The following is an 18,696-nucleotide window of genomic DNA, read 5'->3' as shown; positions in this document are numbered from 1 at the left end:
GAAAAAATATGGGCGTCGCTTTTGTCTCCACATTATTTAAGTCTCATTTTTTATTGCTTCTGGTTGCTAGAAGCTTGTTCTTTGGCATTTTTTCCCATTCCTGAAACTGTCATTTAAGGAATTTGATCAATTTTGCTTTATATGTTGTTTTTTCTCTTACATATTGCAAGATGTCTCACGTTGCATCTGAGCCAGAAGATACTACAGGAAAATCGCTGTCAAGTGCTGAATCTACCAAAGCTAAGTGTATCTGCTGTAAACTTTTGGTAGCTATTTCTCCAGCTGTTGTTTGTATTGATTGTCATGACAAACTTGTTAAAGCAGATAATATTTCCTTTAGTAAAGTACCATTGCCTGTTGCAGTTCCCTCAACATCTAAGGTGCAGAATGTTCCTGATAATATAAGAGATTTTGTTTCTGAATCCATAAAGAAGGCTATGTCTGTTATTTCTCCTTCTAGTAAACGTAAAAAATCTTTTAAAACTTCTCTCCCTACAGATGAATTTTTAAATGAACATCATCATTCTGATTCTGATGACTCCTCTGGTTCAGAGGATTCTGTCTCTGAGGTTGATGCTGATAAATCTTCATATTTATTTAAAATGGAATTTATTCGTTCTTTACTTAAAGAAGTTCTAATTGCTTTAGAAATAGAGGATTCTTGTCCTCTTGATACTAATTCTAAACGTTTAGATAAGGTATTTAAAGCTCCTGTGGTTATTCCAGAAGTTTTTCCTGTTCCTAATGCTATTTCTGCAGTAATTTCCAAAGAATGGGATAAATTGGGTAATTCATTTACTCCTTCTAAACGTTTTAAGCATTTATATCCTGTGCCGTCTGACAGATTAGAATTTTGGGACAAAATCCCTAAAGTTGATGGGGCTATTTCTACCCTTGCTAAACGTACTACTATTCCTACGTCAGATGGTACTTCGTTTAAGGATCCTCTAGATAGGAAAATTGAGTCCTTTCTAAGAAAAGCTTATCTGTGTTCAGGTAATCTTCTTAGACCTGCTATATCTTTGGCTGATGTTGCTGCAGCTTCAACTTTTTGGTTGGAAACTTTAGCGCAACAAGTAACACATTGTGATTCTCATGACATTATTATTCTTCTTCAGCATGCTAATAATTTTATCTGTGATGCCATTTTTGATATTATCAGAGTTGATGTCAGGTTTATGTCTCTAGCTATTTTAGCTAGAAGAGCTTTATGGCTTAAAACTTGGAATGCTGATATGGCTTCTAAATCAACTTTACTTTCTATTTCTTTCCAGGGTAACAAATTATTTGGTTCTCAGTTGGATTCCATCATTTCAACTGTTACTGGTGGGAAAGGAACTTTTTTACCACAGGATAAAAAATCTAAAGGTAAAAGCAGAGCTAATAATCGTTTTCGTTCCTTTCGTTTCAACAAAGAACAAAAGCCTGATCCTTCATCCTCAGGAGCAGTTTCAGTTTGGAAACCATCTCCAGTCTGGAATAAATCCAAGCCAGCTAGAAAGGCAAAGCCTGCTTCTAAGTCCACATGAAGGTGCGGCCCTCATTCCAGCTCAGCTGGTAGGGGGCAGGTTACGTTTTTTCAAGGAAATTTGGATCAATTCTGTTCACAATCTTTGGATTCAGAACATTGTTTCAGAAGGGTACAGAATTGGTTTCAAGATAAGACCTCCTGCAAAGAGATTTTTTCTTTCCCGTGTCCCAGTAAATCCAGTAAAAGCTCAAGCATTTCTGAAATGTGTTTCAGATCTAGAGTTGACTGGAGTAATTATGCCAGTTCCAGTTCAGGAACAGGGGATGGGGTTTTATTCAAATCTCTTCATTGTACCAAAGAAGGAGAATTCCTTCAGACCAGTTCTGGATCTAAAAATATTGAATCGTTATGTAAGGATACCAACGTTCAAAATGGTAACTGTAAGGACTATCTTGCCTTTTGTTCAGCAAGGGAATTATATGTCCACAATAGATTTACAGGATGCATATCTGCATATTCCGATTCATCCAGATCATTTTCAGTTCCTGAGATTCTCTTTTCTGGACAAGCATTACCAGTTTGTGGCTCTGCCGTTTGGCCTAGCTACAGCTCCAAGAATTTTTACAAAGGTTCTCGGTGCCCTTCTCTCTGTAATCAGAGAACAGGGTATTGTGGTATTTCCTTATTTGGACGATATCTTGGTACTTGCTCAGTCTTTACATTTAGCAGAATCTCATACGAATCGACTTGTGTTGTTTCTTCAAGATCATGGTTGGAGGATCAATTTACCAAAAAGTTCTTTGATTCCTCAGACAAGGGTAACCTTTCTGGGTTTCCAGATGGATTCAGTGTCCATGACTCTGTCTTTAACAGACAAGAGACGTCTAAAATTGATTGCAGCTTGTCGAAACCTTCAGTCACAATCATTCCCTTCGGTAGCCTTATGCATGGAAATTCTAGGTCTTATGACTGCTGCATCGGACGCGATCCCCTTTGCTCGTTTTCACATGCGACCTCTTCAGCTCTGTATGCTGAAGCAATGGTGCAAGGATTACACGAAGATATCTCAAACAATATCTTTAAAACCGATTGTTCGGCACTCTCTAACATGGTGGACAGATCACCATCGTTTAATTCAGGGGGCTTCTTTTGTGCTTCCGACCTGGACTGTAATTTCAACAGATGCAAGTCTCACGGGTTGGGGAGCTGTGTGGGGATCTCTGACGGCACAGGGAGTTTGGGAATCTCAGGAGGTGAGATTACCTATCAATATCTTGGAACTCCGTGCAATTTTCAGAGCTCTTCAGTTTTGGCCTCTTCTGAAGAGAGAATCGTTCATTTGTTTTCAGACAGACAATGTCACAACTGTGGCATACATCAATCATCAAGGAGGGACTCACAGTCCTCTGGCTATGAAAGAAGTATCTCGAATTTTGGTTTGGGCGGAATCCAGCTCCTGTCTAATCTCTGCGGTTCATATCCCAGGTGTAGACAATTGGGAAGCGGATTATCTCAGTCGCCAAACGTTGCATCCGGGCGAATGGTCTCTTCACCCAGAGGTATTTCTTCAGATTGTTCAAATGTGGGAACTTCCAGAAATAGATCTGATGGCGTCCCATCTAAACAAGAAACTTCCCAGGTATCTGTCCAGATTCCGGGATCCTCAGGCGGAGGCAGTGGATGCATTATCACTTCCTTGGAAGTATCATCCTGCCTATATCTTTCCGCCTCTAGTTCTTCTTCCAAGAGTGATCTCCAAGATTCTGAAGGAATGCTCGTTTGTTCTGCTGGTAGCTCCAGCATGGCCTCACAGGTTTTGGTATGCGGATCTTGTCCGGATGGCCTCTTGCCAACCATGGACTCTTCCGTTAAGACCAGACCTTCTGTCACAAGGTCCTTTTTTCCATCAGGATCTGAAATCCTTAAATTTAAAGGTATGGAGATTGAACGCTTGATTCTTGGTCAAAGAGGTTTCTCTGACTCTGTGATTAATACTATGTTACAGGCCCGTAAATCTGTATCTCGAGAGATATATTATAGAGTCTGGAAGACTTATATTTCTTGGTGTCTTTCTCATCATTTTTCTTGGCATTCTTTTAGAATACCGAGAATTTTACAGTTTCTTCAGGATGGTTTAGATAAGGGTTTGTCCGCAAGTTCTTTGAAAGGACAAATCTCTGCTCTTTCTGTTCTTTTTCACAGAAAGATTGCTATTCTTCCTGATATTCATTGTTTTGTACAAGCTTTGGTTCGTATAAAACCTGTCATTAAGTCAATTTCTCCTCCTTGGAGTTTGAATTTGGTTCTGGGAGCTCTTCAAGCTCCTCCGTTTGAACCTATGCATTCATTGGACATTAAATTACTTTCTTGGAAAGTTTTGTTCCTTTTGGCCATCTCTTCTGCCAGAAGAGTTTCTGAATTATCTGCTCTTTCTTGTGAGTCTCCTTTTCTGATTTTTCATCAGGATAAGGCGGTGTTGCGAACTTCTTTTGAATTTTTACCTAAAGTTGTGAATTCCAACAACATTGGTAGAGAAATTGTGGTTCCTTCATTATGTCCTAATCCTAAGAATTCTAAGGAGAAATCGTTGCATTCTTTGGATGTTGTTAGAGCTTTGAAATATTATGTTGAAGCTACGAAATCTTTCCGTAAGACTTCTAGTCTATTTGTTATCTTTTCCGGTTCTAGAAAAGGCCAGAAAGCTTCTGCCATTTCTTTGGCATCTTGGTTGAAATCTTTAATTCATCTTGCCTATGTTGAGTCGGGTAAAATTCCGCCTCAGAGAATTACAGCTCATTCTACTAGGTCAGTATCTACTTCCTGGGCGTTTAGGAATGAAGCTTCGGTTGACCAGATCTGCAAAGCAGCAACTTGGTCCTCTTTGCATACTTTTACTAAATTCTACCATTTTGATGTATTTTCTTCTTCTGAAGCAGTTTTTGGTAGAAAAGTACTTCAGGCAGCGGTTTCAGTTTGAATCTTCTGCTTATGTTTTTCGTTAAACTTTATTTTGGGTGTGGATTATTTTCAGCAGGAATTGGCTGTCTTTATTTTATCCCTCCCTCTCTTGTGTGGAAAGATCCACATCTTGGGTAGTCATTATCCCATACGTCACTAGCTCATGGACTCTTGCTAATTACATGAAAGAAAACATAATTTATGTAAGAACTTACCTGATAAATTCATTTCTTTCATATTAGCAAGAGTCCATGAGGCCCGCCCTTTTTTTGTGGTGGTTATGATTTTGTATAAAGCACAATTATTCCAATTCCTTATTTTATATGCTTTCGCACTTTTTTATCACCCCACTTCTTGGCTATTCGTTAAACTGAATTGTGGGTGTGGTGAGGGGTGTATTTATAGGCATTTTGAGGTTTGGGAAACTTTGCCCCTCCTGGTAGGAATGTATATCCCATACGTCACTAGCTCATGGACTCTTGCTAATATGAAAGAAATGAATTTATCAGGTGAGTTCTTACATAAATTATGTTTTTGTCTCAGAGAGGGTTTTTCAGATCAAGTGATAGACACTTTGATTCAGGCCAGAAAGCCTGATACAAGATACAACACAAAGTATGGAATACTTTCTTTTCCTGTTGCGAGTCTAAGAATTTCCATTGGAACTCTTTTTTAGATTAAATGTTGTGCAGGATAGTCTGGATAAGGGTTTGTCGGACAGTTCCTTAGACTTCCTGACATTCAAGCATTTGTTCAAGATTTGGTCAGAATAAGACCAGTTCTCGGGCCTGTTTCACCTCTGTTAACTTGGTTTTGAGGGTTTCTTCAGGCTCAGATGTTTGAACCTGTGCACAGTTTAGACATTCAGCTTTTGTCTTGAAAGGTTCTCTTTCTCTTAGCCATTTCCTCACCCAGAAGAGTATCTGAGCTTTCTGCTCTATCTTGTAATTCTCCTTACCTGACTTATCAGGAAGAGCTATTTTAAGAACAAACTTTCATGATTCAGATAGGGCATGCAATTTACTTTTATCACCAATGTTGCTTTGTTCTTTTGGTATTCTTAGTTGAAAGCTGAACCTAGGTAGGCTCATATGCTAATTTCTTAGACCTTGAAGGCCGCCTCTTATCTGAATGCATTTCGACTGTTTTTCACCACTAGAGGGTGTTAGTTCATAGTTCATGTGTTTCATATAGATAACATTGTGCTTACCCCTGTGGAGTTACTTAGGAGTCAGCACTGTTTGGCTAAAATGCAAGTCTGTCAAAAGAACTGAAATAAGGGGGCAGTCTGCAGAGGCTTAGATACAAGGTAATTACAGATGTAAAAAGTATATTAATATAACCGTTTTCGGTTATGCAAAACTGGGGAATGGGAAATAAAGGGATTATCTATCTTTTTAAAAAATAGCAAGGCGGATACTTGGTCATCTTTTCTTACTTTTACCAAATTCTACCAAACATTTTGACACATTTGCCTCTTCTGAGGCTACTTTTGGTAGGAAAGTTCTGCAGGTTGCAGTGCCTTTTTAATACCTGCCTTAACTGTTTTTTTTCCTTCCTATTTTATGGTGGACTCGTCAACTTCACTGCTTGGGTATAGGATCCCACATGTGATGACTCCCTGGACTCTTACCATGTTATAAAAGAAAAGAAAATCTATGCTTATATGATAAATTATTTTTTTTCATGATGGTGAAAGTCCACGAGACCTGTCCTTTTTTCCAAAACAGTTGGCGGCAATACTGGTTTGCACTTCTTTAACCCTTCTTTTCCTTTCCTACTTTCTTATTTTCCCCTTTCTCTTAGCCATATGTATGACTAAGGAATCATGGGAAAGTGGGAGTGATTAAAGCTCTTGTATGGGTTGTTTTGCCTCCTATCGTGGGACTGGACTTAAATCCCACGTGTGGGATTTAATGTATGACTAAGGAATCATGGGAAAGTGGGAGTGATTAAAGCTCTTGTATGGGTTGTTTTGCCTCCTATCGTGGGACTGGACTTAAATCCCACGTGTGATGGCTAGTGGACTCTCACCATCATGAAATAAATACATTTTATCAGTTAAGCAGACATTTTTTTGAATTAACAGTGCTTCTAGTTATATAGCATTAGCTTAGTTTATTGTACTCTTAAGCTCCCTCTACAGGTTTCTAACTTGTTGCTATAAACACTGCTTAGTGTACATTCCTGAGTTTACTTCAGTATGCCCTATAATAATGTGTTGTTGCTTTGATCTGCAGTAAAAAAAAAATCTCTCTCTTTTTGTGTAGATTAATACATAATCTTACCATTAATGAAACGGATGAAAGCTTGCAAGACTTTGGGCGTCAAGCCATCCAGTTCATATCAGCAGTGGAAGCACTTGGGGAGAAGTTTGGAACTGGTGTTCCAGTCCTGTTTCTTCGCGGATCAGTAAGTATACATTCACGTAGGTGCAGATAGTAAGGGCTAGATTTATTAACGCTGAGGCATACAGGGGCGCGTATAGGCCTCAGCTCGCCTGTGGCAGGGGGCGAAATTACCCGCAGGTATTCACCATTGCACACGAGCGCAATTTTGCACTCGCGTGCAATCCCGCCACCTGCCCGCGCACAGCCAATCACGCGCGGGCAGGAGCTGTCAATCTCCTCGGTCGGACTCGACCGAGGAGATTGAATTTCGCCACAATAGAGGTGGCGAAGATGTTAGGGAAGCAGCAGTCTGGTGACCGCTGCTTGATAAATCACGGCTAGCAAGTTCTGGACATTTGTAATTTCATTCATTTTAGATTTGGATGTAAATCCTGAAAACAATATTCATGAAGATAAGCTTAGAATTCGGTTAATAGCTTTACCTACATAACCAAATAGTTGATATAGGGATGATTAATTGCCATTATATTTGTAGATTGATTAATAATTTATTTTAACCATAATTAACCATAAGCTAAATGTGTAGTAAGTCAGCATTTTTTAAAAAAAATTCAGGGTAAAGACAAATGTTGGATGAGAGCGGTTTATAGTGGAGAGAAAGAAAATAGGATATAAACTTACAGAATAGAGTAGGGGGTGGGCAAGATTTGGAAAGTAATACTTGGCTGGTTGAGAGGGGGTAGTAGGTTATATGATGGGAAATAACTGGGAGATGGAGGTATAATGAGGTTATTGGTAGTTTCAATTAGAAAAAGCAAATTTAAAAATAATCAGAGTCCATGTTAATGGAAATGTTTGTGGTTCATATAGAACATTCAATTTTAAGAGACTTTTGAATTTACTTCCTTTGTCAAATGTATTTTGTTCTCTTAGTAACCTTTGCTGAAATGCTCATGCACAGGAGCAGTATATCTAGGTCCCAGTAGTGTATTGCTGCTTTGGAGCGTATTTTAACTGTGTTTTTAATCCCGGTACTGGGGTTAAACACGCAGTTAAATGCAAGCGATAGTGCAATAATGAAATGTTTTGACACATTAGAGGATTCACTTCTTGCACTTTAAAAGGCCCCTTTAATTTCTACTTTGTGTGGTTGTGTTGGGTCTAATGGGTTGTAAAACCCACTTTCAACACTCTGTTGATGGAGAACATATTCTCACATATTTCCCTCACACACTTTCTAATATGGCTTTCTAGAAAAGATCTGTCTTTTGCACACTCGCTTAAAAAGAAATTGCAAATAAAAAAATAATCACACAACGTTTCAGGGGCTACATGCTACCTTTCTTTACATTTAGCCCTCGGAATGTGAGATTTACAGGTGTTGGCCCAGTAAAAGGGGCAGTAAACATCTTGATTTTAATCTGAAAGGATTAGTTATGCACAGTAAAACAGCTTTGCAATATACTTTCATTATTATTTTAACCGCTTTTCATTTGCTTTAGCTCTGAAAATTGTAGGATTTCTAATTCTCAGAACTTAAAATGTACTCTGAAGACTTAGGGGTAGATTTATCATACCCCGGACGGACATGATTCGCTATAGCCAATCATGTCTGCCCTGCATCGCTAAATACTGATATCATACGCTGTCGGCACTTAACATTGCACAAGCATTTCTGGGAAATTGCTTGTGCAAAGCCGCCCCCTGCACATTCACGGCCAATCGGCCGCTGCCAGGGGGTGTTAATCATCACAATCGTATTGGATCTGGATGATTGCAGCCGCCACCTCAAAGGGGGGCGGACAAGTTAAGAAGCAGCGGAGTAGATTGCAGCATCCCCTGCTTGGTAAATCTACCCCTTGGTCTTGTCAGCTGCAGAGTCAAGCCCAGATTGTCTCTTCCAAATGAAGAAAGTGGTGGGTGGAGTTTGGTTAATAAAAATACAAGTGCAACAATTTAAGATGTTAAAAGGATAGGAAAGTCAAAATTTAAACATGCGTGATTCAGATAGAAAGTGTAATTTTAAGACTTTTAAATATACTTCTATTTTCAATTGTGCTTTGTTCTCTTGGCTTCCCTTGTTGAAAAAGAATATGCACATATCTTACACTAGCGGGAGTTAGCTGCTGATTGGTGCTTGCACACATTTGTCTCTTGTGATTGGCTAACTAGATGTGTTCAGCTAGCTGCCAGTAGAGCAATGCTGCTCCTTCTCCAATGGATAAAAAAATAATGAAGCAAGTTTAATAATAGTAAATTGGAAATCAAATAAAATCATGAAAGAAATTTTTGGAGTTTCCTGTCCCTTTAAAGTGATTGCAAAGTTTAAAGAATTAGTGGCCAGTATCTAAAAATAATTTTAAAAACAAGGGGCACTTTAATTAAACTTTACAAAGAACATTTCTTTTTTTTTAAATACTTACAATTAAAATTAAAATATTTTGGTTTTATGTCCTTTTTTTTAATTTCAACAAATTATACCAAGAGCAAGAGATACAAATGATAATAAATACAATTTGTTTTAACTTTGCCTTTTATGTCCTTTTTCAACTCAACTGTTTCGCGCAGGAGGTTAAAGGGACACTAAACCCGAACGTTTTCTTTCGTGATTCAGATAGAGCATGCAATTTTAAGCAACTTTCTAATTTACTCCTATTATCAATTTTTCTTCCTTCTCTTGCTATCTTTATTTGAAAAAGAAGGCATCTAAGCAAAAGAGCCAGCCATTTTTGGTTCAGAGCACTGTACAGCACTTGTTTATTGGTGGGCGAATTTATCCACCGATCAGCAAGAACAACCCAGTTTGTTCATCAAAAATGGGCCGTCATCTAAACTTACATTCTTGCTTTTCAAATAACGATACCAAGAGAATGAAGAAAATTTGATAATAGGAGTAAATTAGAAAGTTGCTTAACATTGCACGCTCTATCTGAATCACAAAAGAAAAAAATTGGGTTCAGTGTCCCTTTAAATGCAGCTTAAGTTAAAGGGACCGTGTACTGTATATGTTTCTCCTCTGTGTTCCCAATGATCCATTTTATCACCTGGATCATCTTAAATTGTTTACAAATGGCTACTTTACCTTTAGTTTACCAGACGAAATAGCTTATTTTACCGTTTGAAACCGCCACCTATACTGGAAATATAAATTCTGCAGTATTGACTGTGGAAACGCTATGTTGTAAATAAAAGGGAGAGAGGTATTAAAATGTTCATTTTTATTTAAGAATGTGACTTTGTAGATACATACAAGATAAGCAAGCCTTTGTACTAAGATCTGCTCTTCCTGCAAACTCAGCTCATTTTAATGTTTTTCCCCCCAAAGAGCAAAGCAGCTATTTCATATACATAAATAACCCTAAAGAATCACTTTCCCATACATGTTAAACTCTGCAGCTGGTATAACAGGTAATTGGTGACACATTAAGTGGAATCCAATTTTACAGTACACTGTCCCTTTAAGAGGACATGTGTTGTGCAATTACATTTTTTAAATTAAAGGTACAACATTTTAAATTAAACAGTCGTGATTCATTGGAATATGCAAATGTAAACTCATTTGAAATTTATTTCTATTAGCATATTTGCTTTGTTCTGTTGGTACCCTTTTTTAAAGAGTAAAGCTAGGTAGGCTGATATGAGCTCAAGATTGTACGCTTGTCTTTATATGGCAGCAGTGTTTGTAAGTATGTATAACATTGCTATAAACATTGTTCCAAACACTGCTGCCCGATTGTTAAAGACTATTGCACGCTCCTGAGCTCACCTAGTATTACTCTTTAGCAAAAGGATACCAAGAGAACTAAACAAAATTGAAAATAGACTTACATTGGAAAGTTGTTAAAAATGTCACTCTCTCTCCAATTCATTTATGTTTAAAGGGAAAGGAAAGTCAAAATGAAACGTGCATGATTCACATAGAGCAGAAAGACACTTTGAAATTCACTTGTGTTTTCAAATGTGCCTCATTCTCTTGATATCCCTTGTTGAAAAAGAATACACACACATACTACACTAGTGGGAGCTAGCTGCTGATTGGTGCTTGCACACATTTGTCTCTTGTGATTGGCTAACTAGATTTGTTCGGCTAGCTGCCAATAGTTAAATGCTGTTCCTTCAGCAATGGATAACAAAAGAATAAAGTAAATTTAATAATAGAAATAAATTGGAAAGTTGTTTAAAATTGTAAGTTCTATCCAAATAACGAAATAAACGTTTTGGGGTTTTCTGTCCCTTTAATTGTGACTTTACTATCCCTTTATGTTGGGCTACACGCCTTTGTTCTATACAATAGAAGATTTTAATACAGCACACAACTCTTTTGCTCACAAATTTAAGATCATTGTAATATTTTTTTAAAACAGAAATTGTGTTTATATAAATGCAGCTCACATGTATAATATTGTATATCTTTGTTAAAACACATTATTCTTTTAAACAAATCATTTCCACTACACAGAGAATAGAAAAAAAATAGTCCTCACACTCTTTGTAAACAATAGTGATTATGTATATTTTTTAATTCACCTGTTGCTTTTCTCATTTATGTCCCTTAGATTAATAAGTACAGATGGGTTTCAAAGTCCTGAAATATAGCACAGGAGGGGGATCGGGTTTCATCTATTATTTGAAACACGAGTCCGCTTGTTCTTCTGAATCCGTCCCCTCGAGACATTTCAAATTAGGAAGTTGATTTTGATGAAATTTTATACCACCTTTGTTATGACGAGAGATTCAGACAAGAATCTCTAAAGTATATAAAAATAATTTGTATACCTGATGTGATCATGTTTAATGAGATGTTAGCAAAATAATTCTGTGTCAGGCCTAAGTCACCCAAAGAAGCATTTGTAACTGGCTATTTTCACTGCTGCTCCTCAAGTATTAAGATATCGGTTTCATTTAATTATTGATTTGCAAGGTTTATATTTATGAATTGAATGTGTCATTTTTTTTTCTTGGTTAAATTAAGCAGTTGCTTATTATCTCAGATGTAAATTGCATATTTATGTAGGCCATGATTAAAAAAAATGCAGATTTTTTTTATGCTAGTGCATCTTTATTACTAAATAGAAATACCAGTGTAGATCATTCCCATAGCATGCATTACTGACCACAACATTTCTTAAAGGGACATAAGTGACAAGAAAATCTCTCTGTTACATATAATTGTCAGCTCCAGATCACGCAAGCATTACTGGGACGTAGCTGAACACATCTAGTGAACCAGTGGCAAGAGGCATATATGTGTAGCCACAAGTAGTGCCTTTCTGCTCCTGAGCCTACCTAAGTATGCTTTTCAACAAACAATTCTAAGAGAATGAAGTACATTTGATAATAGATGCCATTAAAATACTCTCTTAAAATGGCATTCTCTAACTGAGCCATGAAAGTTTAAATTTGACTTTCATATTCTTTTAAATAGTGTTTATAGTCTATAACAAATAGAAGCACATTTATAAATATCACACTGTTGGAGGAAGGATGAGATCTAAACCCATAGAATGAAAGGCTAAATCTAAATGCCTTGTTTGTTCCCTTTGTAAATGTATTCTTCTTTTTCCAAATCCATCTCTCCCACGTCTGCAAATCTTCTGCTAAGGGATGGCCCCTATTGAGATATTTTCAAGCAGTCTTGATGTTTCATTCACAAATGTAACATTTATTTGTAACCCTATATACCTAAGTTTTTATTACAAAAGTTGTTTGAGAAGGCCAATGGCGTATTCATGCCTTCCATAGTTTCCATTTGTACATCTGAGGTATGAGTTGCTTTGTGATATGCTGCAACAGAATGACATATGACTGACTTGCAGTGATCCAGCCTTCAAATCTGTTTATTTACGTTGCCCCCATAAATAAATGATGTCTTTCAGTGAGATCCTTGGAGATCCAAGCATGTAAACTACTGTAAGAATTTTGACACTGGATGGCCTAATTTCACCTTATCATCACTGTACCATTTTTTTTTTAAATACTGTTAGGTTATGGCTTGTACCTCCACGTCACCCTGAGTCTGAGAAGAGGAGGTGCTCTTTTAATTTGTTTCCACCTAATTAGGCAATGCCCACAGCCGGAACCTCTCCTTTTTGTTCTTAAGGCAGTAAGATTCTGTCCAACCTACAGGATATTGGCTACAGTCTATTGAACCAGCCATTTAACTGAGAATTTCAAGGGTGCATGTAAGCAAGCTAAACAGACTCCGGGTAAATCTGCAAGAATAGTAGAAAGTGACAGGCTATAAAAAATGTTAGCTGCTATGAACACAAGCTCAGTGAGTCTTGTGTCACTTACCTCCAAACTAGCAATACATTCTATGTTCTGGAAATTAGCTCCAGTAATATTCAGTTGCCATTGATTTATTATGAAGACGTTGCCAATAAATTATCCTGGTCTGTGCCATTTTTATGTTGTAATTTCATATGCCATCAGTGTGCAACAATAAGAATCCAGTCCCACTCCTCAAGAAGGACATATTTAGATACGCTATCATCCTCCACAAACTGCCAAAAGCAACAATGTACACAATCATTAAAAATTAAGATGAGGTCTGAAACATTTGACTGGATAACCCAACCCACCTTGTACATAGACATAGATAGTGTTTACTTTTGAGGTTCAGCCACCCATGACTTTCTTCTATACCGGAAAGGGTTGTCTGTAACGTTATACCCTCAGAAGTTAACTGCACTTTGTCCCTTTCCTGAGTTGTTACTTCCTTAATTCCTTCAGTACCCTATCTTTGACAGGCTTCCATATCATATCTCTATGATAAGTCACTACATTCCTCTTCTTTCTTCTAGCTCATGAAGTTCTTTTACATGCCTCCAATGGACCTCGTGGCATCTAAGCACCATTTCTGTCCCCTCCTCCCCTTTATAGGATCAGGGCAAAGAGCCCTGAGCTTAACCTTTCAATGGGTATTGCCATTTCTTTGACTTTTCCTCTTTCCTTATTCTATGCCTTTATTAATTATTCTGGATAAAGGTTACCAGGAACAGCAACAAGGAGCCCTCATTGCCTACTTATGGCCCCAAGCCACTAGGTTATAAGAGGGGTACTTTATGCATCTTTATTTCTATGAGGGCCTTCTGTCTAAGGTCCATTCTTCCATTACTGTTTTTTCCCTAACCCATAATTTTGACTTTTGCTTCCCATTTTCTTTGTCTTCAGTCTGTTTTTACTTACTTTCCCTCGATTTAATTTCCTTCTGATCCTCTGGAAGAATAATTGAAAGGGAGTAAGTCATTGAGAGTGGACATTTATTGGGGCCACAAGACGACATGTGCTATAAGACCATGCGTAGGCATCTTGCCTATCCATTACATTTTAGTTTCATTCCTTTTTCTTACGTTTTGCCAGTCAGGAATTAGTTCTCACATTTTGTTTTATTTCTGGTTTCCTCCTTGGTTCTTTTAGTTTTTTTGCTATCAGACCTTTCTACACTTCTATTGAGGATTGTCACTGGTTTGGCACCACCCCAGTTGTAACTGGTTAATTTGCTGTTATGATGAATGTTTATTTACATTGTTGAAAGTTTTGTTTCTACAGTGCACATTTTCTGAAAGTCATTCTCCTGGGTTATAATAATGGATATATAATACTCTCTTCTCTAGCAAATCCATAGTTGTCTGGTCTGTGTTTGCACTCCCGTTCCACTCACACCTTTGTCATTTTCCTTAGATTCTCATACAACCTTAGGGAGATAGAGGGGCAGGAGGGTGTAATATAACCTAATGGTAATAAACCATGTGTTTCATGTCCTGCCACATAGAACATGAAGAAAGGGTTAAAAGTCTGAAAATCTAATAGAAACATAGATATTGACGGCAGATAAGAGCCATAGGCCAAGCAAGTCTGCCCGACCTTACCTAACAGTATAAACTTATCTAGTTCGTAGGATAGCCTTATGCTTGTCCCATGCATTTTTAAAGTCCCCCACAGTGTTTGTTGCTACCCCAGAGGCAGAACTTTTCTTTACTTTCTGCGAAGAGTTTTTGTTAGTGAAAATTTTTCTGCAGGTCATTTTTAAATAAAATTCAATTTTAAATTAGACAGTTACACTAAGGCACCAGTTTAATTGCAATGTGTTGGTTAACTGAAGAATTAAGCATTTTTTTAATTTTTTATAATATAGTGCAGTAGTTGAAAATTGCATTGCAAATTAGCTGCATACAAAAAAAAGAAATTTTAAAATGTCTCTAATAAATCTGTTTCCTTTTCTCTTGATCTAACAAAGAACTGTAGTAATAAAAATATGCAGTGCTCTTACATTCAGAATAAACAGCTTTGCAGACTGGGAAAGGCTAAGGGGCGGGTTTGAAAAAAATCTCAGAGCCAGTCAACAAGCAATGCGCTACTGCATATTTGACTGCTCACTTCAAACAGCAGTTTGCCCTGGATGCACTGTGTTAAGGAAAATTTACACAGTGCAGCCAGAGCACAGCTCTGTTTGAAGAGAATAGTCTAATGTGGAGCAGCACTACAAAGTTCAAGCGCTAACAGTTCCTGCATGTGTCCTGTTCTTTCTGCAGACATGCTGCATTTTCTGCAATGACATCTCAGATCACTGTATGTTCTGCCTTGGGGGTTGCTACTACCTCTTGAGGAAGTTTATTCCATAAATCAATCACTCTTTCTGTAAAGAAGTGCTTCCTCAAATTACTCCTGAATCTACTACCCTTTAGCTTGAGCTCATGACCCCTTGTTCTTGAATTTTCCATTTTATGTAAAATACCCACAGCCCCAGTTTTACTAAACCCTTTAATGTACTTGAAAGTTGCTATCATATCACCTCTTTCCCTTCTCTCCTCTAAGCTGTACATATTTAGGTCATTGAGCCTATCCTGGTAAGTTTTATTTTTTAGACCATGTACCATTTTGGTAGCCCTCCTTTGCACAGATTCAAGTTTGTTAATATCCTTCTGAAGATATGGCCTCCAGAACTGCACACAATACTCAAGATGAGGCCTAACTAATGATCTATAAAGTGGCATAAGAACCTTACTATTTCTGCTGCAAATACCTCTACGAATACATCCAAGCATTCTGCTAGCCTTATTCGCTGCATTACTACATTGTTTACTAAGTTTTAAATCATCTGAAATAATAATTCCCAAGTCCTGTACCTCATCTGTAACAGTCAGTAAAGTGTCATTGAGTCTGTAATTAACATTTGGATTTTTCTTCCCTAAATGCATTATTTTACACTTTGCTGTGTTAAACTTTAGATCCCAGTCGTTTGTCCAATCCTCCAATTGTTGTATATCACTTCTCATTTTGTCTACCCCCCCTGGAACATCCACTCTGTTGCAAATTTTTGTATCATCTGCAAAGAGACATACTTTCCCCTGTAGCCCTTTGCTGATATCGCAGATAAATATGTTAAAACAGGCCCCAGAACTGACCCCTGAGGAACACCACTAGTAACAGCCCCCTCTGCTGAATGAACTCCATTTACTAAGACACTTTGTTTTCTGTCCTTAAGCCAGTATTCCACCCAGTTCACAATTTTTGAATCTAGACCAAGGAGATATAGTTTGTGAATTAGTTTGTGTGGGACGGTGTCAAATGCTTTGCTGAAATCTAGATATGCTACATCAACTGCTCCACCCTTGTCTAATACTTTTGTTACATAATCAAAGAAGTCAATTAGATTAGTCTGACATGATCTCCCTGAAGTAAAACCATGCTGATTTTGGTCCTCTAAATTGTTTGTCTTTATGTAAGTCATAATTCTTTCTTTTAAGAGGCTTTCCATTAATTTCCCTACTACTGAAGTTAAACTAACTGGCCTGTAGTTGCCAGATTCTTCTCTACTGCCCTTTTTATGAAGAGGTATTACATTTGCTATTCTCCAATCATCTGGGACAGCTCCTGTTAATAGTGACTGATTAAACAGATCAGTTAATGGGACAGTTAGCACTGATCAAAGTTCTTTTAAAACCCTTGGATGAATATTATCAGGACCCACTGCCTTTTTAACATTTATTTTTGATAATGCTAACAAAACCTCATCCTCTGTAAAAAGATTACTGTTAAGCTTGTTTCTATTTTTCGTAGCATCCCTTAATGAAGACATTGTATCTTCACAATCTTTTGTGAAAACTGAACAGAAGTAATCATTGAGACAGTCTGCAATCTGCTTATCTCCTTCTATTATTCTACCATCAACTGATTTCAATTTTACTATTCCTACCTTATTTTTTCTTCTTTCACTGATATATCTAAAGAATGTTTTGTCCCCATGTTTTACTGACTGTGCTATCTTCTCTTCTGCATGAGCTTTAACCTTCCTAATTAACTGCTTAGTCTTTTTTTGTTGGAGTCTCCATATTTTCATATCATCATCTGCTTGTGTGTGTCTGTAATTTTTATAAGCTATCTTTTTTGTCTTTACAGCATGTGCTACTTCTTTGGAAAACCAAATTGGTTCCTGCTTTCTTTTACTTTTACAGACATGTCTAATACAGTGTGCGGTTGCATCTAAAATGGCACCTTTCACAAATTCCCACTGTTCTTGAACCCCCTGTAATAAGAGTTTTCCCCTTTAAATAGTTTTTTAGGTATTCTCCCATTAATGAAAAATCTGCCGTCCTAAAGTCTAAAACTTTTGTTTTAGTCTGGGTGGACAGTTCCTGCACATGAATACTAAACCAAACAGATTGATGATCACTGGATCCTAATATTTAGATGCATCTAATTAGAACTTTGACTTTAAAGGGACAGTCTAGTATAAATTAAACTTTCATTATTCAGATAGGACTTTTCATTTTAATCAACTTTCCAATTTACTTTTATCATCAAATTTGCTTTTTTCTCTTGGTATTCTTAGTTTAAACTAAACATAGGTAGGCTCATATGCTAATTTCTAAGCCTTTGAGGGCTGCCGTGCAGGGTACGTCCTCAAAAAAAAGGCAGTTAACGCCTGAGGACGTACCCTGCACATCCTCGGTGTGGAAAGCAGCTGGAAGCGATCCTGCTCGCTTTCAGCTGCTTTCCGGTTATTGCAGTGATGCCTCGATATGGAGGCATCCTGCAATAACCTTTTTAAGCCATCCGGTGCAGAGAGAGCCACTCTGTGGCCCTCTCTGCACCAGAGATCGGTGGCTTACTGCGTTGGTGGGTGGGAGCCGGACCGGGAGGCGGGTGGCGGCCATCGATGGCCCTGCTGATGTGGAGGGGGGCGGGATAGTGGGCGGGGGAGTCCGGGGGCACGCACGGGCGCGTGCACGTGCACGGGAGGGCGGGCGCGTGCACGGGGAGGGAGCGGGTGGGAACCGCTACACTACAGAAAATGCTTTAATAAAAAACATTTTAAAAAAAAAGATCAGCAAGGTGGTGGGGGTTTGTCTGAGTGGGGGGGAAGCTACACTACAGAAAAAAAAAAAAACATATAAAAAAAAAGCATTTTTTTTTTGCAAACTGGGTACTGGCAGACAGCTGCCAGTACCCAAGATGGCCCCCAATAAGGCAGAGGGGAGGGTTAGAGTGCGGTTTTGGGGGGGATCAGGGAGGTTGGGGGCTAAGGGGGGGATCCTACACAGTAGCATATGTAAATATGCTTAAAAAAAAAATTATTTTTTTCTAAAAACCCTTTTATTTTAGTACTGGCAGACTTTCTGCCAGTACTTAAGATGGCGGGGACAATTGTGGGGTGGGGGAGGGAAGGGAGCTGTTTGGGAGGGATCAGGGGGTGGGATGTGTCAGGTGGGAGGCTGATCTCTACACTAAAGCTAAAATTAACCCTGCAAGCTCCCTACAAACTCCCTAATTAACCCCTTCACTGCTAGCCATAATACACTTGTGAGGCGCAGCAGGATTTAGCGGCCTTCTAATTACCAGAAAGCAACGCCAAAGTCATATATGTCTGCTATTTCTGAACAAAGGGGTTCCCAGACAAGCATTTACAACCAT

General features: G+C 38.1%; 1 protein-coding gene across 1 annotated transcript in view; it reads left to right on the top strand.

The window, feature by feature from the left end:
* Positions 1-18,696, top strand: part of WRN (WRN RecQ like helicase) — a 377,656-nt gene that overhangs the window by 262,869 nt on the left and 96,091 nt on the right. Inside the window, exon 23 of the mRNA XM_053700137.1 lies at positions 6,700-6,841. Within this exon, the coding sequence (XP_053556112.1) occupies positions 6,700-6,841 (142 nt within the window). The remainder of the gene's footprint in view (positions 1-6,699; positions 6,842-18,696) is intronic.

Source organism: Bombina bombina, chromosome 2 (assembly GCF_027579735.1).
Source record: "Bombina bombina isolate aBomBom1 chromosome 2, aBomBom1.pri, whole genome shotgun sequence".
Taxonomy (NCBI): domain Eukaryota; kingdom Metazoa; phylum Chordata; class Amphibia; order Anura; family Bombinatoridae; genus Bombina; species Bombina bombina.
This window is presented reverse-complemented; position numbering and strand designations above follow the sequence as displayed.